Consider the following 24,496-nt stretch of genomic DNA (forward strand, 5'->3'; position numbering starts at 1 on the left):
AAAGCTACACGGTTTCGCCAGTGCAGCGGCGCTGGCTGCTGTACAACATGGCTTCATGTTTTAAAGAAGTAAAACCTAACTCGCGGACAGCCCGTGTCACAATCTCTTTTTGTAATTTTAAAACATGCCGCGCAGCAACTAGTGCTGTTTTGAAACATGTCGAAAAACATTGACAAAACCAATAGATTTCGCAGAGGCGAAACCTATTGGCTTTGCCAATGCTTGTTTAGATGTGAAGCTACTTAAGCACATGTTCACACTTTTGCTGCATACTTTTCATGGCAAATAGTATCCTTTCTTAGCTGGTGCAGGGTTCTTAATACCAGGCCAGACCCTTGGCTCAGTCTCCCCGACTCTCATTATGAGCCCACGACTCGACTAAGAAATTATTAGGGCTGTCAGACCTCATTTAGCCTCTCCTGAAGCTACGTCACTGACGGGACGCCAAACAACAGGGCTGTCGTGCTCTCCACGAACAGCCAGCCTCTGGGACACCTAAGACTGAAAGCGAAAGTACGAAATGCTTTCCTCTACAAATTGTTTGTCTTAGCCGCGCAGCGATTGCACACGGACCGAACCAGCGATTGAACCGGTTGTCGCTCGACCAGCCCGGGACCCCAAACTGCGGGAGATTTTGCATGGTCTGCGCTGATACGAAAAGCACGCAGAGGGCTCCTCGCACTCTGTCTTATGTTACCTTGGGGAGGAGGACTGCCTTGATGTCGGAGCAGTGTCAGCGAGTGAGTACGATCGCCAAAAGCGCTCAGTGCAAACCAGCGTCTTCGAGGGCAGAAGCAGGGTGCCATTTAGAAATATGATTTTGTGCAGCTCGTATTTGGAACTCGCATGTTTAAATGTGCCTACGTGTGCGTTTATGCAGAAAAAGGAAGGGCTGTGAAATAAAATGTTTGCCTAAAATTACACAGTTTGGCTAATTGAGGAAGCCAGGATTAATCACAAGTTTTCAGGTGTCACTTTGTACAAATATGCAACTAAATGAGCATGCGTGTGTCTCTCCCTTTTACCTCAGTTAAAGCTTTGCATTTAAATCTCTCGGTGTGAGGGTAAAGGGAGGGAGGAAGGCATAAGCTACATGAAAGCTTAGTTAGTTTTGGGCTCGAGGTTTCAGACCTCAAGCTAAGCCAAAGCCTGACTCGAGCTCCCAATGGATCACACACATCGATTCTTTTGGTTGCTTTCGGGCCCATTAAGGCCCTCCAGAACCACTGGTGGTCCTGTCGTGCTGAATTCCCAGCATGCAGAGATCTGAGCATATTGGTTTCTTTAAAGGCATGTACTTGTCCTATTTCTAGATGTTCTTATTTACCTCAATCTCTATGATAAACATCTGGTCCGAAATCTCTTGTTATGTTATGTTATCAGTGTTTTGTAGAGCGCTCGTACACCGGTTGGTTTCATGGCGCTGAGAGAAATAGGGGTTGCCAGTCTGGAACAGATTATTCATAGGCCTGTGTGAATAACCAGGTTTGGAGGGTTTTTCTGAAATTGAGCAGGTTGGTGCTGAGTCTAATTTCCAGGGGGATGGAGTTCCCCAGTCGTGGAGTTAGAGTCGCGAACCTGAAACCTCCTTGGCGTTTCAGTTTGTAGGTGGGTACCGTCAGAAGGTGGAATTGGGCTGAGCAAAGGTTCAGAGTGGGGTTATAGCGGGAGAAAAGATTGTTAATGAATTTGGGGCTTTGCCCATTTAGGGACTTGAACAGTAGGCATCCGACTTTAAAGGTGCCGCGTTGGAGGACAAGGAGCCAGTGCAGTTTTTTGAGCAGGGGGGAGGCTTGATGCCATCTGGGCTGCTTGTGTATTAGTCACACTGCTTGGTACTGTACCAGCTGCAGTCGCTTGGTGAGGCCGAGTGGGAATCCTAGGTAAGTACGGTTAGCATAGTCCAGCTGAGACAGGACCAGCGCTATCACCACCTGGACCAGCGTCGCTTGGGACAGTAGCCTGCTGATTTTTCTAATTTTACGTAGCTGGAGAAAGTAAGCGGATACCACTGTGCCTACGTGTGTTTTTAGGGATAAGCCGTTACCTATGGTGACCCCTAGGCTTTTAACTGAGGTGGAGGGTCCCAAGTTGCTCGGCCAATATTGTGGGCCCCACTGATGATGACCCCCGCCTGTCAAGCTAAGTTCTGTTTTGCTGGGGTTGAGTTTTAGATGATTGAAGTTCATCCATTGCTGGATGAACGTCATAGTGGATTGAAAGTCAGGTATAGATTCGAGCGAGTTGTCAATTGAGAACATGAGTTAGAGGTTGTCTGCATAATTAAAGGTGGTCTTATCAGAGGGCGTTTAAAGAGATTGAAAAGATGTGGCAAGAGCGAGGAGCCCTGTGGGACCCCACAAGAAGTTTTTAACTTGAGAGCAGTGAATTGTCCGATACGGACTGCCTGGGTGCGGTTTTGTAGGAAGGAGTTTATCCAGCTTGTTATGTTTGTCAGCTTTTTAAAACAAAGCAGAATATGAGATTGTTGCATTTGGTTGCAGATCATAAGCTTTCAAGAAATATTCCATCAGGTCTTCGGTTTAGTAGTGGTAATTCAACCTTAAATAAATGGAGATGTACTAAAAGCCTAATACACATCTAAGTTGCATGGCAGATTTGATGCTGGTAAAATAGCTCAGTCGGTTAACGCTCATGCTACATATAGCAAACTGGTGTCAGTCTCTGCTGCTGGCGAGATTAACTCAGTCTTTCATTTTTTGGAGGCTGACTAATTCTAAAGCAAATATAAAAGCATATACATACATGGGTAAGGGGAGGTTCTGCGTCAGCCCTCGTCATTCATTGGTCTGTGCAAATATCATTCATATTTTGCTTTGCCCACCAAAGTATGTGTGAGTAGATAATCCGACTACTCGCTAGTGCTCTTGCATTTTGAATGATGCTCCCCTACACGCATTAAAACTATGAAGGGTTACAAACTTCTCACCCACGCACACATGGCATTTCACAATACCGGGCCAACATACCTAAACAACTGCCTCTCCTTCCACACACCCATAAGACACCTCTGATCAGCCTGCCTCTCACTGGCCATCATTCCACGCATCTACAAGTCCAGAAGAGGAGGAACATCCTGCTCCTACCTCGCAGCCAAGGCCTGGAAGAACCTCCCCCTCCACATGCGGTAAGACCCCACACTGCCCCAGTTCAGGAAGGAATTCAAGACCTGGCTCTTCGGCTGACCCCAGTGCTCAACGGAGCCCCCCCTAGCGCCTTGAGACCCTCACGGTTGAGTAGTTGCGCTTACAAACCCCTGATTGATTGATTGATTGATGCCTTTTCTAAGCACACCTTGCATGCAATGTACTGTTTTTTTTTAATTTTCAAATTTCACTGTTTTCCTTTTTCATTTATTTTTAATCCTTGAATGTTTGTGACATTTGCTTGCAATTAAAAGGTAGGCGAGCCATTGAAAGCTCGAGACAGATGCCTGGTTCTGGCTCAGCTCGAGGTCATGTGGGAACATCGAGCCAAAATTGGGCCAAACCTATTTGTGGTTGCTGAGGCACCCCTCTTACCTTAGTCACCATTTTTTAGAAATTCTTATTATTTCAACTTGATTTGTTATATATTTCATGTAACACATTGTACTGATTTACCACTTCAAAGAATTAGGGATAAAACTTGAATCTTTGATGTAAAACTGGAGAGAGATGCCCACCTAGAGGTTGAAATGCACAACCAGGAAACCTGGGATAAATCTCAGCTCCTCTGCGCCATCTCACTGTATGGTCCACGGCCCTAGGCATTGCATTATTTCACGGTTCCTCTTTTTACTTCACCTTCACATTGGAGAACACCTGGAAATACCTCAGTTCAGGATGCGGAGTTATAAAAAATGAACCCTTGCAATTATTTTAAAATACATTAAAATTGCTTCATCTCTAACAACTACATAGGCCACCCATAGGATAGACATACATAGAATGACTTGCCTCTTACTGGTGGCATCATCGTTATGACGGGGATGGGTATGCCATGAATATTAGAAAGTTCATGTTCAGAAACTATAACTTCTAAAAAATGCCACTCAATGCAGGGATACGATCTAATGGCCCAACCTAAAATGCTACTCCAAGTAAGCATTTTTCTGAAGTTAGTAGACTCCAATTTTTATTAAACATTATGCCCACTAGTATTTTGAAGGTTGGGTCTTTTGTTATGGCTCTTAGAGCCAAGCCAGACCCTTGGCTCGGCTCCGGTGCAGAGTGCCCTGCTAATTTGCTGTCCCAGCCACTTTTATGTAAGAGTAAAATAGCAATTGCTACAGTTAGACAAACCCAGACCCACCGGAATTGCCAGTGCTTGTTTTATATGTTGCCGCTGTCGCATTTACCTGCTTTGAACGCATAGGTTTCCATTCTGACCCATGTATGCTTATCACTGTCGATAGTAAAAGCTCGGTAATTTAAAGCACTATTTTACTGTCATACAAAAAACTAAATACATCGTCACTTCACTGGGAATCTGTTTTGTCTTCTATGGGTTGCAGGCAATTCTATTCAGCACGCGCATCAGACCAATTCTCCCCACCATGAGAGAGGTGGGAGAACAATTGGGCGAGCCATCTAAGGCTCGAGCCAGGATCGAGCCGAGACCTGACTCTGGCTCAGAGGTCCAGGTGGACCTTCGAGCCGAAAACGAACCGAGCTCTAATGTGACCTGTGTGTGCCACCCTCGCCCTACTTAAACGCTAAGTATTTTGGCTTTTGGTATTGGAGAGAATGAGGCGGCTTTCAAGCGGGTGAACTGAATCATGTGAAGCCAGAAAGTCTGGAACACATCCTGGCTTCTCTACTTGACCAAATTGTGTGATCCTTACCAAATGTTTTATTTCCCAGAGGGTCTTTTTTCTTCTATATTACATATGAGCGCCCCTTCCAATACGTAAGTTCAATGTGTGTGATGTATACATGTTAAAGAAATACCTTATTTAAATTTTACAGTGAGCATCATATTTTCACATGATGTTTGTGTCATGGTTTAGATGCCAACTAATTTCAGGGCTCGGCTTGTGGACAGGCTCTTTTTAGGGCCAGGACTGACGCTTGGCTCGGTTCTTCCTCGGCTGTGCCTGTTGATTTGTTGGCTCACCCACCTCTAAGTGAGAGGAGAGAGTTGGCATTTCATTTACGATATCAGTAGCAGCACGTCTTACACCAGGAACATAGCAGCTGCTCCGTGTAAAATAAACAACCCCTTAGCAAGGCTTTTTGCTGTAAAAACAAGTTGGCGAAATACATTCTTGTATTTAACGCAGCAAGTGAAGCATTCACTGCTTTTTTGGCCTCAGATCAGTAAACAAAAGATTTACACAAGGAGACAGAGGCCCTCCCTCCCACCACCAAAAACTGAGCTTAAAATTCCTCCTCCCAGAATAAAAGGCGCTTAGTAGAGATATTTTGAAGCCGCACGCGAGTCTCCAGATGTGGCCAGATGATGTAATTGTGGTCACAGGGATATTAAATCATATGGTGAAGTGAGTGACCCTCGGATTGGTGCTCTGCTTCCAGTTCCAGAAATCCTGGTTTAGAGTTTTTGGCAGTTTGTAAACACAACCAACAAGCTACTTATGTTCATACACGTAAACATGATCGAGTATCACAAAGAGTAACGCCGAGCCTTCCTGTTAGAAGCCATGAAGTTAATCCAAATCCCAAAAAAAAGCACACACCTCACACGCACGCATCGGGTGGAAGGGCTGGTCCTAGGACTTCGGAGGCAGACAGAAAGGGAATGTCTGAGCCCCCCCTAATTTGTATACAATGTGAAATAACAGAAAATGACATCATAGGATGTGCCAACAATTGACTGCTGTGCTGTTGAATGAATTTGCAAGAAGCAACTTTCTTGGTGCCCATATCAGTAAAACAAAAACATACATATTAACATTAATAAAATAATCACATATATTTTACATTTCAATTAACTATGATACATTATATTAGTAACACTGGATGGAAGAGTTTGGCCTACATCTCTCAAAAATGTATACGTTCAATCAAATGTTAATTTGTTTCCCGATTAGTGAATTAGATTTGTATATGTGTACACCGTATTTATATAGTGCAAACCAAGCTGAATGGCTGCTGAGCACTGTACAGGGTTACAGGCACAGTCAACTTGTGATAGGAGGAGTTGATGGTTTGAAAATTGTGACTGAATCATGATTTTGTTTTTTAAGACGTCAAGTATTCTCTGTTTCGTAAATTGGAGCTGACTTTGGGCTGTCGGATGCATATTGGAATAACATTCCAGAACCTTGGGGCATAGGGGCCGTTTACGATGGTGGGCAGATCGCCCCGCCGGGTTGCCGGTGGTCACCGCCGGCCCGGCAGGGGCGATCCGCCCACCATCCTGACTGCAAAGACCCCCCGCCATGTTATGATGGTTGGGGGGTCTGCGGCGGACGGAAAGACCATCTGCCGCTTTTCCGCCGGTCGACTTTTCGACCGGCGGAAAACCGGTTTAATATGGTGGCGGTGTCTGGAAGGGATCACTGAAATAATATAGACTGCCAAAATATCGACCTGCAAAAATATCGTTGCCAAAATATCGACAGACAAAATATCGACTTTCTATCTACAAACAGGTAAGTACAAAAATATCGAGTACAAAATATCGTTAACAATAATATAGATGTAAAAAATATCGACTTTATTAAAAACAGTGTTAAATTAAATTAATATTAAATTTTATTGACTAAAATATACTTAAAAATACTTAAATTAAATTATAATAATTAAATAATAAATGAAAATAATAAAAAAAAATTACAATCTTATTTGTTGACCCTGAACCCTAAAATATACCCCTTTACCCAAAAACCCAAAACTGACCCTGAACCCTAAAAATACCCCTTTACCCAAAAACTAAAAACTGACCCTTAACCCTAAAAATGCCCCTTTACCCAAAAACTGAAAACTGACCCTGAACCCTAAAAATGCCCCTTTACCCAAAAACTGAAAACTGACCCTGAACCCTAAAAATGCCCCTTTACCCTAAAACTGAAAACTGACCCTGAACCCTAAAAATGCCCCTTTACCCAAAAACTGAAAACTGACCCTGAACCCTAAAAATGCCCCGTTACCCAAAAACTGAAAACTGACCCTGAACCCTAAAAATGCCCCTTTACCCAAAAACTGAAAACTGACCCTGAACCCTAAAAATGCCCCTTTACCCAAAAACTAAAAACTGACCCTGAACCCTAAAAATACTCCTTTACCCAAAATGTATCAATATTATTAAATTACCAATTAATTATTAATTATAAATATTTACAAACATATATTAATTAATTAATTATTATTAAATTACTTCCCACCCTATTCCCCTATAAACCCACAACCCGCTACAGAATTACATAACGCAATTATTAAAAAAACAAATTCCATTTAATAAAATATTTTATAACATTAATACACACTTTTCACACATATTATTACATAAAAATACACTATAAAATATTATATATTATAAAAAATTCGATATTTTTGCTATCTATATTTTAAACAGTCGATATTACTTCACTTACCTGAAAAACGATATTTTTGTAGTCGATATTATGTCCAGTCGATATTTTGTCCAGTCTATATTTAAAACTCGATATTATGTCCAGTCGATATTTTGGAGTCGATATTTTGTCTGTTCACCGTCTGGAAGACACCGCCATCCATATTACGGTGCAGGCTGTGATCAACCTTTCCATGGCTGCATTGCCGACATGGAAAGGCTGGCGGTTCCTGCTGTTGGGGGCCCGCTGTGGGCCCTCAGGGTGTTGGGGGAATGGGGGTGCACATGGGGGGGACCTATGGTACCCCCCTTCGTTTGCATGTACAATGTGGCAGGCACCAAGCGGTGCCTATCACATTGTGCATGTAAAAGCACAACATGTATTTTTTTCATTGCGGTGGGTGCTGCTTGCAGCACGGCCCGCCGCAATGTAAAATATACAGGATGTGCCCGCCACACTGGAGGGCGCATCATAACTCGTATGGTGGGACTGCCGCAACTATGCTGCTGCGATGGCGGGCAGACTTTGTCCGCCCGCCATTGTAATCGGCCCCATAGATGGGAAAGGCCTTTTTCTTTTTTTCTTTTCTTTTTAGCACATCTTCTTCCGTGTGAAGATGTCCTTGCTACATGTGTGTGGAGAGCCACTGGAGATGACAAGCTTGTCATCCAAGAAGACAGCGGCGACAGTCGTATAGTGAAACCGCACCATAAGCAGCAGAGCACTGTACTGGGCCAATGGCAGTCATAAAGTCAAGGAGTGATTGGAAAGGTACTGACTTGTGGACTGTTAACACATTATGATAGCTGTGCAGATAATGCAGCTGAGCTTGAAGATGGTGCGGGCTGGCAAGTTTGGCCTGTGGGGTTCTATTACTGTGTTATGATGTGGTAATAATTCGTCATGCCCTATTGAGGTTTGCTGCAGCATGTAGAATGACCTTAGAGGGGGCCTGTGAAGATTAAAATTACAAGATAGTTTCCCAGATATCCAGTGCAAGATACAGTATGTGCAAAAAAGATATGAAAGCAAATAAAACAGTTGAAAATTACTTGATATCTATTAAAGGCATCCCTCAAGTCACTGAAAAACACCAGAAACTACCGGAATACAATAATATGTAGGCTAAAAGGGTCACATGTCATGTTCAATGAGCCAAGGCCACAACACCCCTATCAACATCCTCTGAAGACTTTAAATGAACCGGTACTAATAAATAGTATACAATTATATGGGTCCAGGAGGCATTTCATTTTGTAAATTAGCATGATGCAGTTTCAGTTGAAAATTTTGAGATACATCTCTTCTCATTTGATTTCTTCTAATTTTGAACGAAACCTGAAAAACACATGTTTAAATGCAATTAAATAATGCTGCGAGCCAGGCTCACTAACTGGTCCATTTCCTTGGATCTGACATTGCTGGGCTATGGCCTCAAGGCCCATGGGAGAGAGGCAAGGCCTCTAGGGCTGTGTCTCGTCAGTATTTTACCATCATGGATAGTATTTTTAGGTCTCAAGTAGAGCAAAATAGAAAAATCTCTTAATAGAATATCTAGGGATATAAGAATATGGAACAAAATATATTTGCCTCATCAGCTAAGTAAACGTTCTCAAATTGGAAGTGCACAAAATATAAAGACAAATTGTGTAAGCAGAGGTCTTCAAATTGGGACGAGGCTCTCCTGGTGGACCTCAATTTATCATAGGGGGTGATCAGCCTCAACAGTGGCTGGGATTGATTGAAGTATTTCATCCTTCACTTTTTTGTATACTTTGGTGAGTCGTTCTAAGTGAGATGGGTATGTCCAGATGTGGGTCCCATGCACACTGTGTCACTGAAATCAAGCAATACCTGGCTGATAATCCCTAAATAGGGCAACACCTATCCTGGGTTGCTTGTGTTCTGGGCCAGGGAGAACTTAGCCTGGTAGCTCAGTCTAGTCTGATCCCACTGGAACAGGGTCAAGACTGGTATGCATATGGCTGGGTCCAAACCAAAGTGGCATGGTGTGCAAAGTAACGATGGAGTGGGATGCAGCCTGAGTAATTTACCATTTTCTGTGATTAAATAAAGCGTTTAATCCATCAAGTTTTAAATACCTTTTGTGCACAGTAAAATACAGCCATAAGTTTGGCACCTTGGACCCATCAACCCCCAAGGCCATGGTCCCGCTGCACTTGCTGCACTATTGATAGCTTTGGCCTTCAGAGGGGCCGCTTGTCCTAGGCTTTCCAGTCATGGCCCAGTGCTGCAAGACTCAGAACAACAGGCTTCCCCTCCCTTGGGCCTCTCAGTACTGGACCATGGCTGATAGTCCTAGGGGATAATGGACGCCTTCTGGCCTTCGCAGCTCTGGATCATGGTTGTGAGGTGCACGAGAGAAGAGACCAGTGGCATAGTAATGTAGCTATTGTCCATTATGGAAAAAAATGATGCAGAACCGTAAAACACAGCCATAGTCTGAGTGCATTGAGTCCAGAACACGCATTAACCCCGGAGCCTCTGCATCTGCTTCACTTCTGATAGCTACACTACTGAGACATGCCCCTATTGAGCCTCACTGCCATACTCCTGCTCTGCAAAGCTCATGGACTGGTGCATCCTGTCCTGAGTGTTCAACCACAGCCAGCTGCAATGCCCAGTGGAGGGGGGGGGGCATCTACCAGACCTCACAGCTCTGGAACATGGCTGCAACGCCTGTGGAAGAGAGGCGAGTAGCACATCAATGGTGGCATGGATGCTTGTCCAAAGTAAAAGCACCCTTCACTCTTCTCTACTGGCTGCACAGTAAAATAAAGCCTTCATTTGGGACCATTGGGCCCTTAATACACCAGCGGCCAGTGCCACTGCATCTGTTGCACTACTGATGGGTTTACCCCTCACCAATGGCTATGACCACGCCCGGGCAGAAAAGGCCCCTCTAATTTGCTACATGAAATCACAGGATGTGGCCTTGACATCGACCTCTGCACAGAGCTTTGAGACGGTTTCAATGGGGCACATGGGAGGGGCCCACATGGGGCACCCTCCCACACCCACCTACTGAGCCTATCAGACATGGTGTAGTGCTGGGAGCATTAGGCAAGGGAGCACACTAACCCATGGGCCTCGCATCACATAAGCATGGCTGCAATGCCTAGGGGAGAGGGGTCCTCTTCATGGCCTCGCAATGCACCACCATTGCTATGATTCATAGAGAAGGGGTCTCCACTCTCCCAGGCCTTGCAACCATGGTCTAGTGCTGCGAGGCACAGGAGAGGGTACTCTGCATAGGGGAGCCCTTTACCACCGGCCTCAACGCAAATATGCAGCACTGTAAGCCCAAGGGAAGGGAGATCCCTCCCATGGAACACCCCACCATGATCCACAGCTGTGAGGCCCATTGAAATGTTGTCCTATCCTCTGGCCTCACAGCTATGCTGTAGTATTGCAAGTTCCAAGGGATGGGGCCCCACTGCCCTTGGCTTCACATCCATGATCTGGTGCTTCAAGACCCACCAGGGAAGGAGAGTCTCCTTCTCTGGGCCTCAAAACCATGGTTCGAAGCCATCACTGCAAGAGCCAAGTAAGGTAACCATTTTTCCATCATCACTTCACAGTATAATGTATGCCTTTGGAGAAATACTGCACGAGTGGAGACACATTTTGTGTGCAGAGACTTCAGAAGAGGTTTATTATTTAGCAGGGGAACCAAGAGTCACAAAGCAGATGTTTTGGGTTTCATTCTAAACCCCCCTCTAAAACAGGTCTTTTTAAAATAGAACTCAGCTGGAGATTGAGTTTATCGAGTGTGAGTACTCTTCATACTATATTTGAGTTTTAATCCCTTTACAGCCTCCTGGATTAAGTCTTGACTGCTCTCAGTTGCAAATTTTGAGCGACAAGTTTAGAAAATGAACTTTGGTATTCAAAAATAATGAAATAGTCTTGAGCTTTGAAACCACAGTGGTAAATATCAGTATCCACCAGACATACTGTCCAGTAAGTATTCACTGCCACTGGCCCTGGTCCAACTAGAACATTTTAAGCATGCAACTAGGATAATTGACATCTAATCCCAGTTTTATGATGCAAATAATCAGTGTGTTCTAAAGCTGAGCAGGGCCGATAACAGAGTCGAGATTACTTGTGAGGGCAGCACCTTCGCCTTGCCATCAGAATCACTGACACCCCATTTGTGATCTAGTTAACTAGTTTAAGATATGTAACCAGGGGACATGTTTTTTTATCCTGGCCTCCCATGTGGCCAAGTTGTCATTTTGTGGCCATCACTTTTCTGAATTTATTGCCAGGGTCACTGGAACTTTGCGATTGTGTGGTCGCTGCATTTTTCTCATAACTATAGATGTGCTGCATTTGCCAAATCATCTGGTGCATAATCTGAAGGCTTTAGCAAAAAAAATTGTTTTTACCTTAAATGGTTCAAAAGTGTCTAATAACACAACAACACATGTTGCTGTGCAGCCGAAGATCCTTTGCAAGGCCAGATAGGGTACCTTTATGTTGCTTATTTCTTCATTTGGATGTTAAACTGGTAATAAATAAGTGCAACCAATGCCCAGTGTTAATGAGTGCAAAAATGACAATATAGTGAAATAATACTATCATAAAATGTGCCATATTACGCCACATATACTTTTTCTTGGTGCATAATTTTCTCATCCATGCTACATGTAAATGTATTTGAGCTTATATAGCGCACAGCTACCCACAAAGGGTTTCCCGGCGCTTGCTTAGGGAACCCGTCCTGGTATTCCCCTGTGAGATAACCCCGGCAGGGTACTGCAGTCCTGGGTCTACTAATTTAACAAACTGCTTGATCCTAGGCAAGTGGGGTTCCAGTCTTGCAGTCAGCTCAAGAGCGTGTGATTATGAGCAAATCACTTAATCTCCTTGTGCCTAAAAATAATATTCCCTTGTGTAACGCAACCGGTTCTCAGGTAAAGCACTTTATGTCATGTTTACACAAGATACCACTGAAAAAACATGGGTTGCATTCCTAATTCAAGGCTGTTTGCATCTAGGGTTCCCACCGGGCTGATTTTCTGTCTTGTTCTGCTTCATGTCCTGACTCGTACAAAAATAGTCAAATCACCTAAAGCAAGTATTTTTAGGCCTTATTTATACATAATAACAAGAGCAATTATAAATAGAACATGCATTTAAACTTGTTCTAGAGCTGCGTTCGATCCCTGAATAAAAAGGTAAACAAAGACAGAAACGTCTTGTTACAAATCAATACATATGATTGTGTGTCACGTGCATTGCAGACTCATGAAACAGCAACAAATGGCCTGGATTTTTCTCCTGGAAAGGTGGCATCCTTATTTGCACCCCAGGAGTTGAAGGTGATGCTGATCCTGCATGGCACAGGATCCCTGCTATGCAGCCGCGACCCCTCCAGGCACTGACTAGCATCTTTTTCACAGGGTATCAAGGGCTGAAAGTGAGAGTTGCTCGTCGTTCCCAAAGGGCCTTCCCTATTCCTGGCAACTACACATGCCTGAGAGTCCCAGAAGAGAAGTGCCTCTCCCTTGGTCCTCGCACTGCTGGAGCATAAGTGTGATGCCCAGGTCACGGGGGACACTGCAGCGGCGGCTGGCATGGCTCGCGGCTCCCTTCCCCAAAGCTTATCACAGCAATGCAGCGTTGTGATTAGTCTGAGTGCCATGACTCGGCCCTCAGCCAGGGGCTGCCGGGGTGAGCATGTTCTCCATGCAGGCTGTAATGCAACCAGCAGGGAGAACGGGGAAAGTGAGCATGACTGGTTTCGGTGGCCCAAGAAGTCCGACCAAATAGTCATTGTGCACTTAGGAGTGGGCAAACCATTCCTCCCCTGCTCCGAGAGCAGAGTAGCCCCGCCCACAAAGCAGCTGGACACGAAGCATAAAACGATAATAACTTAAAGTTATTATCATTTTATGTTTCTTCTTCACACTGCTTAAAAGCAGTGGGGCTGCACTCATCCGTCATAGCTGAGGAGCCACAACTGGGACACTGGCGCAAGACCCCATTTAGGTGGACTCAGTGTGGGGCCCTGGGAAACTGCCTAAACTTGGCGCCATCCCTGGCTGGTGAACCACCATGATCTAACTTCCCATATGAGTTGCACGTGGTCACTCTGCTGTTCTATTTTGAACACATTTCTTTTAATAGTATTTGCCATTTTATTTGATCTGATAATATATATTTGTTCATATGCCTGACTATGGAAACAAACATCCCTTTCATCCCTTTTGGTCCAGTTCAACGATTTAGTGCATGGGGCTAAAAGGTTTGCCTATTTAAACATTACAAAACATTTGATAGTTCAGCTGAGTAAAACATCTATGTTGTTGCATAATTCAAAAACATGCTTACTTATTTGAAAAGATATGCGCTGTAAAGTACATTGTAGACAAAAAAAACAAGATGGCGAAGAAGAAACATAATCTTCCCCACACTAGCTCTATCGGGCAGCCTTGCCACCAGAGTCCCTACAGTGCATTTGGAATGAGACATATCCCACTCCATTTGCACAGTTTGTCACAGTCCAGGGTGCGACCATCGGTACAGGGCTTGGAGTTTGCAGTATCACCTTGTCGTCCCTGCGCCCCCTCCCTCTGGCAATGGGCCTAGGCTTTTGTCTCCTAATTGACATGTGACCTTTGGCTCCTTGGAACAGTGTGCCATTGCTAGATGATGCTAGAGTGACTGCCAGGTACATTGGTTGAAATGCATAAAAAACTTAGGGGAACTTTGATGCTGCATGCAAATGGAGGTGAGGTGAGTGAGCATGGGGGTGGAATGAGTGAGTGTGTGAGCTGGTTCAAAGGTGTGGCTAAAAAACTATATTTTTACTAACTTTGATCTTTCCCCTTGAGGTAACTACATTTAAAATAGCGCAAAGCTAAAATGAAAATAAATGCAATTTAAGAGATAAGAAATACACTTTTGTACATTATGCTACCTCTATTAGTTAATGTACTGCAGAGGGCTATATTTGTAACCTTAGAACAGAGGGCTATATTTGTAACCAGAGAGCCACAAAATTGAGCTGTTGTTGAGGTAGTGGAGAATAGTGGCTTGTGTGTCTGTAGTGCGACGAGGACCCACTCTGTGAAACAAAGCACTGTGAACATGAAAGTCATTATTTTGAACTTGCATCGCACACAGTAGAAGATAGGCTTCTTTAAAATGTGGACACATGTTTAAGATAAAAAGTGGGCTTCCAAAATATAGATTTTATTAATACCCAGACTGTATGTAGTGCAGGAGACCCTTCCTGCACAAAAATAATCCTGCTTACATCTGAGGTACCCTTGCACCATGGTGCAAGGGCGCCTGCATTGACGCTACGCAGCACATTGTGCGCCTGTGCAGGGAAAAGACAGGAATGCACTGTACAAGATGACTTGCTGTGCTGCATGATTTTTTGGTAAATATGCCCTTTACTATCTTAGCTTGTCATGCGTCTGTGACAGGCTTTTGATGTGGGCTATCAGATGATGGGTTTAGAGGGTGCCAATGCATGGGCTTATATACACTAATAAACTAAATCAGAGCTGCACTACTTCAAAGTAAACACGTCAATACCAATAGTTACGGTTCAGTAAGACACAAGTTGAGAGAATTCCTTCTTTATTGTTTTGTTCATAAAAAGCCAAAGCCTACGTGTTTTGTCCTGTAACTCAGGACTTCTTCAGGGCATTCATAATTCTCAATCGGCCAGGAGAAAGTGTACATATGGTAGTAGCCTTGTTAACCAAACAAAAGTAGCAATCTTACATCTCATCTGTGTATTAGAACGTCGATCCAAAGTAGGGCTCAAGTCATTAACCAATAAGTTTCCAATCTAAAAAGAGGTAATGATAACGTCTGTAGATTAGCGTGATGTAGTAGCCACGGTAGTATAGAAAATGCCTGACGTAGTATCTGTTGTCCGTCTCCCGCCCGTAATGGTTTATAAATACTGTTGTTTGGCATCAAACAAGCATCCTGTGGTAAGATGGTGGCTGGTGGAGAAGTGTTTTGGTCTGTTTTACTCCCCTAAAGTCCTTCACAGCAGCACTATGTAGTGTACCCACACCTGAGTGGTACTAAAATGAGAGTGCTGATTTTGGGTGAGAGGCAATCCTTGCAATCATCAGTAGCTCATCCAGAGAAACATGCAAGGTTGCTACGGGTCTTCACTTCGAAATCAGCACACACTAGCCCTCCATTCTTAGGAGAGGCAGAGCACATCAGGTAGGAAGCCCTGACGAAATGGATTTCTCTGCAGCTTTGTGGAACTCTCCTCCTGAATTCTGGCTACAGTCACACGTGGGTCTGTACTTCAGTACAGAGGACAAGGAGAGCGCTGCTCTCAGCAAGGTTCCTCTGATTGGATTGGTCAGCGGAAGGGCTCCCTTTTCTCAGCAGCGCTCTTCGGTTTGGGTTGTGATCCTCACGGTAGTACAGCTGCACCCTCTGACCACAATACTTGGGAACTGGAATGTGGGACATCCATATTGTTCAGGTGTCTGCGACCATGGTGTTGGGCCTGGCTGTTTTGAAAGACTATGGTGGTCGGGCCCTAACCCTTCTGAACCAATGGGAAACGTCCTAATGAGCGGTCCCTGTTCTACTGAGAGTTTCATGAAGTGGAGCAAGGAAGGGCTGGACTCTGGCACATCCCCTGTGTGCTGCAGGCTAGTAAACTACCCTCAGAACAGAATAGGATTCCCTAGTCCAACCTTCCTCTTAGGGCTACATTTCATTGGAGTTCTCCTGCATTGTTGGGCTGTTTCGAATAGTTTTTTCCGGTTTAATCTTAGTTTGCTGTTGGGCCCATAAACCACGTTTGCAACAACATAGCTATAGTTAGTCAATCATGGCCTTTCTGTTGGGGGGGGGGGGGACTGTTCAATTGAGGAACTCACATAGGACTCATGAATCATGATGTGAGGCTCCTGCCCAAGAAACATATCAGAATATTAACCAGCAGCAGAGCGGCTCTGTGCCACTGCGCTAGTAACCTTTAGCCCCACAGAATTGGGAGAGAGTTCGAATCACCTTCTACATAATGAAATGTCATACCAGAATATACATTAATGTTGACATGGAATGGGCTGCATAATGTTTAGCCCAGAATTCAGCCCCTTCTATTGCCAGATCAGCCCAAGTGGCCCTTGTGAGCACTTTTGACGATGTGAGGCTACTCAAAAGGCCAGCACTTCTCCGAGTATTTTAGTGCAGTTAGCTCGCATTGCAACCCCTGCTTCAGACCTTAAACATTTTTTACTGAGAGGACACATGGATAAACCATGGATACAGGCGCATTTTGCATAAAACCACAAGCCAAGTAAAATTTACACATGGACGTTCTGAAAGAAGCCTTTTTCTGCTTTCCGGCTGCCTTTGGCTGTGCGGCACGAGAGAAGCCAGGCCTCTGGGCGTTTGTGTTAATAATAGTCTGTGCTCTCCGTTTTCATTTGAAAGCACCCCACGTTTCCTTTTTTCGTGTGTATATTTAAGCAGACTGCTTCGTCAAGTGAGTCTGATTTGGAAGGTCTTGAGTTTATGAACAGTAAAGCGAGGCCTGCAGTTGGTCGCTCTTGGCTGTGTGAAGGAGAGCATGTGTTCTTAATTAAGGGGGCAGAACGCCAAGGCTGTGAGAAGATTGTTTCTCTACGCAGCACTTCACAAGTAGTGGAAAAATACCAATAGGTCTGGCCTTAATGTGCTGCACTCTGCATTCACAAAACATGCAGGTCATTCTGCCAACCTGCTGTGCCCAGCGCCCAGAGGCTCCTCTGGGAGTGAGTCGTGCGCGATAACTAGTCTAACAAGTCACTCTGCATTTATGTGGGCATACCGCTTACCCTGCACGTATACAGACATAGCACACAATCTGCACTCGCATACCTGCAATCACACAGGCACACCACTCACCCTGAACTTACAAACTGCCTACCCTGCACTCATACACTTCTCACCCACCACAGACCCTTCACTTAGCCTGCAGTCACACTAGGGTAACCAACTGGCATGGGTCCAAATTCAGGACAGCGAGTGTAAAAATTCAGGACAAAGGGTCGAAATTCAGGACAAAAATTCAGGACAGGAGGTCAAAATTCAGGACAAAACTTTGGGACAACAGGTAAGTTTTACAGACACATCAGAGAAGTTCATGCAATAGTATATAATTCAGCCCATCCATAGCCAAACATATTCAACCATTTGCAAACTCATTTAATTTAATTTCACTCATCCATCCATCATTTCACTCATCCATTCATTATCTATCCATCCACCCTTTCACCCTATCCATCGGTACACTCATCCATCCACTCTTCCACCCATCCATCCATCCATTCACTCATCCATCCAGTCTTTTAGCCTTTCACCCATCCAGCCATCCTTTCACTTACTCATCCATCCACAGTCACTCATACTTCTACCCGTTCACCCTTGTCATTTATCCATCCTCCCTTTCTCTCTCCATCGACCCTTGCACTTAGCCATCCTTTTTTCCACCCATCCATCTACTCATCCACTCATGAACCCATCCATTGATCCTATCAGTCATCCATCCACCCTTTCACTCCTTCACTCATCTATCCATCCTTTTGTCAATTTACCCTCCCTTTCACTCACTCATCCATCCTTACATCCAACCTTTCACTCATGGGTCCATCCATTCACCCTTTCACTTATCAATTCATCAATCCATCCATCCATAATTTTACACATACATCCGACCATTCACTTGCCCATCAACCACTCTTTAACTCTTACCTCCAGCCTTTCACTCATCCACCCACCCTTTTACCCATCCTTCTACCCTTCCACCCAAGCATCTATCTTTTTACATTTTGTCTTATCCATCCTTCCACTGACTCGCTCGTCCATCCATCCATCCTTTCTCTCATTATCCATCCATTCACCCTCACATTCATCCATTCACCCTTTCACTAATCTATCCAGCCATTCACCCATCTCTTCGCTTACTCACCCACTTTTTCATTTTAATTATGAGCTGAGCCTTTGTCTGCAGAATTGCAGGCAGAAGAGGCCCAGCAAGAACATCACCCTTGCTCTAGTTCCTAAAGCAAGGGGTGGGTTGGGGAAGGGTTCACTATGCCCTTGCACATAGGCAATCTGAGTCATGAGTCATGCATGATGCACAGCGTCAGGTCATGAGGTGACTGTGACATAGTGTTGTTTCCAGGGCTTTAAGTGGGATGAAAAAACTGGGGGGTTTCTTCAAAGTGGATGTTTGATGTAATTAAGGGCGCAGCTTTAAACACCTAAGGTAAAAATCTGTGCTTACTATAGTGTACCGCCTAACTGGTATTTTGCGTCTTCTGTCATTGTATCCAAATAACACAACAAGTAACGTTACACCTGCAACAAGCCAGAACTATTGGCTTTGTTAATGGTTGTTAGTTTCATCAAATAAAAAAGCAGCAATCATGGCTTCCTTTAATATTGAAAATGCATCCGTTCTAAAATGGCAATACTGTCACCCTAATAGCCTTTGACCCCAGTGGAATTAAATAAACGTATCCTTTGGCACGTGCAACCATGCACACAGTGCACCAGAAAGCCCCCGACTCCCCTTTTAGAGACTGGACAAACAAAGCTTTACTATGACAGATGCCTATAATGATTACACGTTTGTTCAGCAACATGTGCATTTAGATAATTAAGGGGGCATTCTATTGGGCAACACCCAATCCAAACTCCTCCCACTCAAAACTGCTAAATACTTCACTAACCCATTTTCTATTAAATTCAGTCATGTCACTGCAAGCCTCATCTAGTTACATTGTCTTCTGTGTAGAATAACATTGAAGTTGAGAGCTCCTGCCTACAACACAATCCAAACTAACTCTCCGATTTGCCTCTCTAATCGTCCCAAACTAGCTGGCAGCCCGATAGGCCTCCTGCGTGAAAACAAAATGCTTCTGCAAACGCCAAGAAACCAAGAAACAAATAAACAACTCCACCCCCAACCCCCTTAGGTAGTCTTCGGTCTGACAGAATACCTGCCGTGGACAGAGGTTGTAGGAGGCCGGCCACCACATGCTTTGCAGCCCAAACTGGCCCATTGTCATTCTGGATGTGGCAATCAGCCCGCAGACAGAATGACAATGGGCGGGTGGGGCTGCTCTTGTGCTCCGAGGAGGAGGTTGTGGCGGCCCCATTAGGGAGTTGAGGCCTCTGGCAGGGAACAGTGCTGTTCCCTGCAGGGCCCAGAATTACGGACAAAAGGCGTCCGTAAAAGGGATCCTCACGGACAACGGACATGAGGTCCAATTTACGGACTGTCCGTGAAATTTACGGACGGTTGGTCACCCTAAGTCACACACCACATTTTGCTCTCTTACACCACAGTCTATACACCCACCCCTACCCCTGCACTCACCCATATCTCACTATGCACCCACTGACTGCTCACCATGCACCCAGATGCTAGTCACCCTGCACTCCTACCAGGCACTCACACTCCAATAAAGCACATTCTGACTGCTCACTCTTCTCACCCACTTCTCAAGCTTCACAGTCACACACCTCTCACCCTGCCTCATCTAGCGTACACCCTAAATACACACACTGCTCGCCATGCACACAAAACACGCACCCTACATTCACTGAACACTCACCATGCCTTCATACACAGCTCACACACACACCATTCACTCTGCACTCATATCATGCACTCACACACCACACCCTACAATAACAAATGCCGCTCTACTTGCAAACAGCCAAACCTCATACTGCACACACACCACTTGCCCTGCAAACCCACACTGCTCACCGTACACACTCCTATACTGCTCACTCTCCTCATGCACTGCTCACCCTGCACACTCATCCACCACACTATCCACACCTTCACCCTACACTAAGACACCTCTCACCCTGCAAACATGCAGTGCTCACTCGGCACAGTCACCTTGCACTGACACCGCTCACCCATCACTCATGCACCACTCACCCTGCACACAGACACCACTCACCAGGCACTCAAGACACTGTTCACTATGTACTCAAATACTACTCCCACACACCTCCCCTTTCTGTTAGACGCCTCTCATTCTGTACTTACACTCCACACCTACCTCTCACCCTTCAGTCAAACACTAACACTCCACTCATGCTGACTGCTCTCACCTTTCACACACACCTCTCACCATGCACACTCACACACTGCTCACCCTGATCACTCACTGCTCCGTCTGTGCACACACCCACATGCACATGCACACACACACACCCACTATTGACACTACACACTGCTCAACTCACACATAATTCTCATTCTGCACCACACAGAAACTCTTACAGCTCTCACCCAGCACCTATTTACCATTCACCTGCCAACTCCCACCACTCATCCTCCACTCACCCACCACTCACACTGCACTCACCTACCACTCACCATGCACTCACACACCACTTTCACAGCCCTCACACTACTCCCGCTGAGCTCATACACCACACCATGCACTCATACACCACACACTACACTCACACATACATCACTCTGTCTGCACCCAGACACACCGCACATCCTACATACACATGCAACGCTCACCCTGCAGACACTGATCACTCTCACACACAGAGTGCTCTCCCTGTACACTCGCACACTGCTCACTCTGCATATTCAACCTGCACTAACATCACACACTGTGCACTATTCTGCTGTATTCACACTCCACTTGCAAACAGACACACTTCACCCTAACCAGACACCACTTGCCCTGCAAACACACACTGCTCACCCTGCACACTCATGCACAGCTCACTCTCCACATGCACTGCTCACCCTGCACACTCATCCACCACACCATGCACTCCCTCACCCTACACTCAGACACATCACACATTGTACTCACATACCACTCACTCTGCCGTGACAACACCGACACTGCACTGACACCAATCTCATACCTCTCACCATGGAGTGACTAACCACTGTAAATCACTTACGCTGACCGCTCAGCCTGCACTCACACAACTCATACTCTGCATACTTCCTCACTTCTCACCCTTCACACTCATGTAGTGGTCATGCTGCACATTCACCGCTCTCCTGCGCACCCTTACAAATCTCACCTGTAACCTTCACACACATTTTCACCTGCACACCTACAAACGGGTCACCCTGCAGTAAGACATTCTCCCTGCCATCAGACACCGTTCATCCTGAACACTCTCTATGCACTCAGACAACCTCATCCACCACTCAGGCACTGCTGAACCTGCATATACTGAGGCTGTGAGAGTTCACTCACACCACTCCCCCTCGACTCACACCCTTCTCACACAACTCTCTGCCCTCACTCACACTGCTCGCCCTGATCTCTTTCAGCTCTCACCTTGCATTCAAAGATCTCTCACCTTCTATTCACCCAATCAGCAACGTTTACTGGTCTACTGCTTGCCCAGCACTCACTCACCATTCATCCACCAGTCATACATCTCTCACCCAGCAATTACTTACCACTCATCCAGGACACAATCACTGTTCACCCTGCACTCATCCACCATTTCAGATTGTGAAGGATTTTAAACAAATATTATTGGAGTGTGTTACACTTCATGCTTCATGCAACATACTGTATCACATGTAACTCCAGCAATCAAATAAAGGAACTCATTCTGCATATAACAAAGAAAAAAAAAACGCTTTTCTCTCAAGACGCGTCATGTTAAGGTATATAAAAATGCGTTTAGATTCTGGGCGTCCCATAAAGTTCTCAAGCAGACAATTACACTCTGAAGTTTATGATAGAAAGGGAGTGGAGGGTGATGGTGATGGTGGAGTTCCAATACATCACATTCCTCTGAACTGTGTGCTTCCTATCGTTGCTGCTGCCAGAGAAGAACAAACAGTAAACTAGCTAAGTACGTAGGAGATTTTGTTTAATAGCATCACAGTGGCATGTTTGTGACCCGAATCATGTTTGTGACCTGAATCATGTGTGTCATCACATACATATTTGAAAGTCTTCTCTAGCGATGCGAAAAAAGCAAGAGCGGGCTGGGTCATGCAGCTAGCTAAACAGCCAAAAAACAATCATAGCTGCTTGAAGGGTAAGTTTTTTTTTTTTAGATAGAAGCACACAGCATGTGCCAAATCAAAAACAGTACTCAGGTGACCTAATATCTGGGAGAAGCCACAGTACCTCTTTTACGCCAAACCTAAAAAGGCTTCAATAGAGAATACAACATATCAGAAAAGCACAGTGTTCATTTCATTGGTCTCTGTTTTGCAATGATCTGTATGTGGTATCAGTGGTTGCACTTTGTTTGCAGCACATTTACAATGTCACAAAGGTCAACAATTGTTTAATCTCTTCCATATCATTTTAAGATCCTTCATCAGGATGACACATTCAAGGTAACAACTGCCACTGGTCAAATACAGTCTGTTTAAAGGTTTTTTAACTGAATGGAGGATTGGCTATTGAGCAGAATAAAGGAATGCATATATTACCTCAAAACTAAAAGACAGACATATGCCACATAATCCATAATAGAGTTTAGGGAGATCATTCAAACAGCACACTGTCCTAAACAACTATTTGCAATACAATAGGTCTCACATTTGTAGGAGTTAGAGCGATTGGCGTTGTAAATGACAATGTCGTTTACCTATGTGTTTTGGTTTGGAGTGTAGTAGGTGTTTGTCGTGTGGAGTGGAATTATGTGGGTTGTGTTGAATTGCTAGTTGTGGAAGTGTGTGATGTGTAGTGCATTTGAGTAGCAGAATTATGTGGCATGGCGAATAGATTGGGAGAGAGCTGCACAGAATATAGAAAGGGTGATAGAGATGGATAGAGAGTTTGTGCAGGAAGTGGTGAATGAACTCAAGACAGAGGAGCAGAAAGTGTGTGAGAAAGAAGGGGAGAGTATGCTACAGACTTATAAAGAGGGAGCACCTGTGCATGCAAAAGACACACTAAGAAGAGGAGAATATTAAGGTTTGGAAACTTTGAAAAGGTACGGGAAAGAAACAGCTTGAAGATCCGAAGTCAACCATATGAGAGCATGTTATTGTTTGTTGTGGAATTGTGTCATGTGGAGAGGATGTATGTTGTGGAATTATGTTTCTTGGGGTGCAGGGGATAGTAATTATCTGGTTTTTAGTGTATTTGAAATTGTATGGAGTGGGATTGTGTTTTATGGAGGGTAAATATGTGGAATGGTATTTTGTGTTGTGTAGTGGTATGTTATGGAATTTAATTATGCGGTGTGGCGTTGAAGTTTGTGGTATGATGTGGTATTTTGTACTGTGAATTGGATGTATGTGGCGTGTTGGGTAAAAGTGTTTTCGAGTTGCATTATGTAATTCTTTGCTGAGTTATGTGGAGTGGAATGGAAATGTGTGGAGTGGAATTGTGTTGTGTGGAACTATGTGGTGTTCAGTGAAATTATGCTAATTGGAATTCTGTGGCATGATGTGGACTGTATTTATGTGGCTTGTTGCTATATGGCAGTTGCCAGTGTCTTAGAGTGGAGTGGGTGAAGTAGAATGTTAATGACAGAATTTGGTGGAGTAGGCTGTCGTGGAGCGGAGTTGGGTGGGGGATAGAGTGCTGTAAAGATAAGTACAGATGAGTTGAGTTCAGTGGCAGAGAGTGTCGTAGAGTGCTGTGTCAGAGTGAAGTGATGTAGAGTGGCGTGGAATGTGGTGGAAAAGGGCGAAGTGGGTCGGAGTGGATTGGGGTAGTGGGTGGATTGGAAGCAGATTAAGTTCTGATACTGTCTTGTGACATATTTAGCATGCGTCTTTAAAAGTACTGTTTCTTTTCTTTTAAATTATAGTTGAACTTGCTATGCTCCACTAAAACAATAGGAACAGTGCTTAGTTGTTTTAAAACTGTCTCATTTTATAACGATATTGCCTGCTGATCATAGCTGCCACTGTCCCACTGAAAGTGCAATGATCCTCTTGAGAAGTGAAGATTAAGCCCA

General features: G+C 44.6%; 1 protein-coding gene across 2 annotated transcripts in view; it reads left to right on the forward strand.

Moving 5' to 3' along the window:
• Positions 1–438: 438 nt before the first annotated feature.
• Positions 439–24,496, forward strand: part of LOC147702042 (uncharacterized) — a 374,952-nt gene continuing 350,894 nt past the window's right edge. Inside the window, exon 1 of one of the 2 annotated variants that reach the window (XM_086930660.1) lies at positions 439–740. In XM_086930660.1, the coding sequence (XP_086786786.1) occupies positions 639–740 (102 nt within the window). In that variant the 5' untranslated portion in view covers positions 439–638. Of the gene's footprint in view, positions 741–2,970; positions 3,149–24,496 lie in introns of those variants that run through there. The other variant, XM_086930661.1, reaches the window with a different exon arrangement.

This window comes from Lissotriton vulgaris, chromosome 7 (genome assembly GCF_964263255.1).
Source record: "Lissotriton vulgaris chromosome 7, aLisVul1.2, whole genome shotgun sequence".
NCBI lineage: Eukaryota > Metazoa > Chordata > Amphibia > Caudata > Salamandridae > Lissotriton > Lissotriton vulgaris.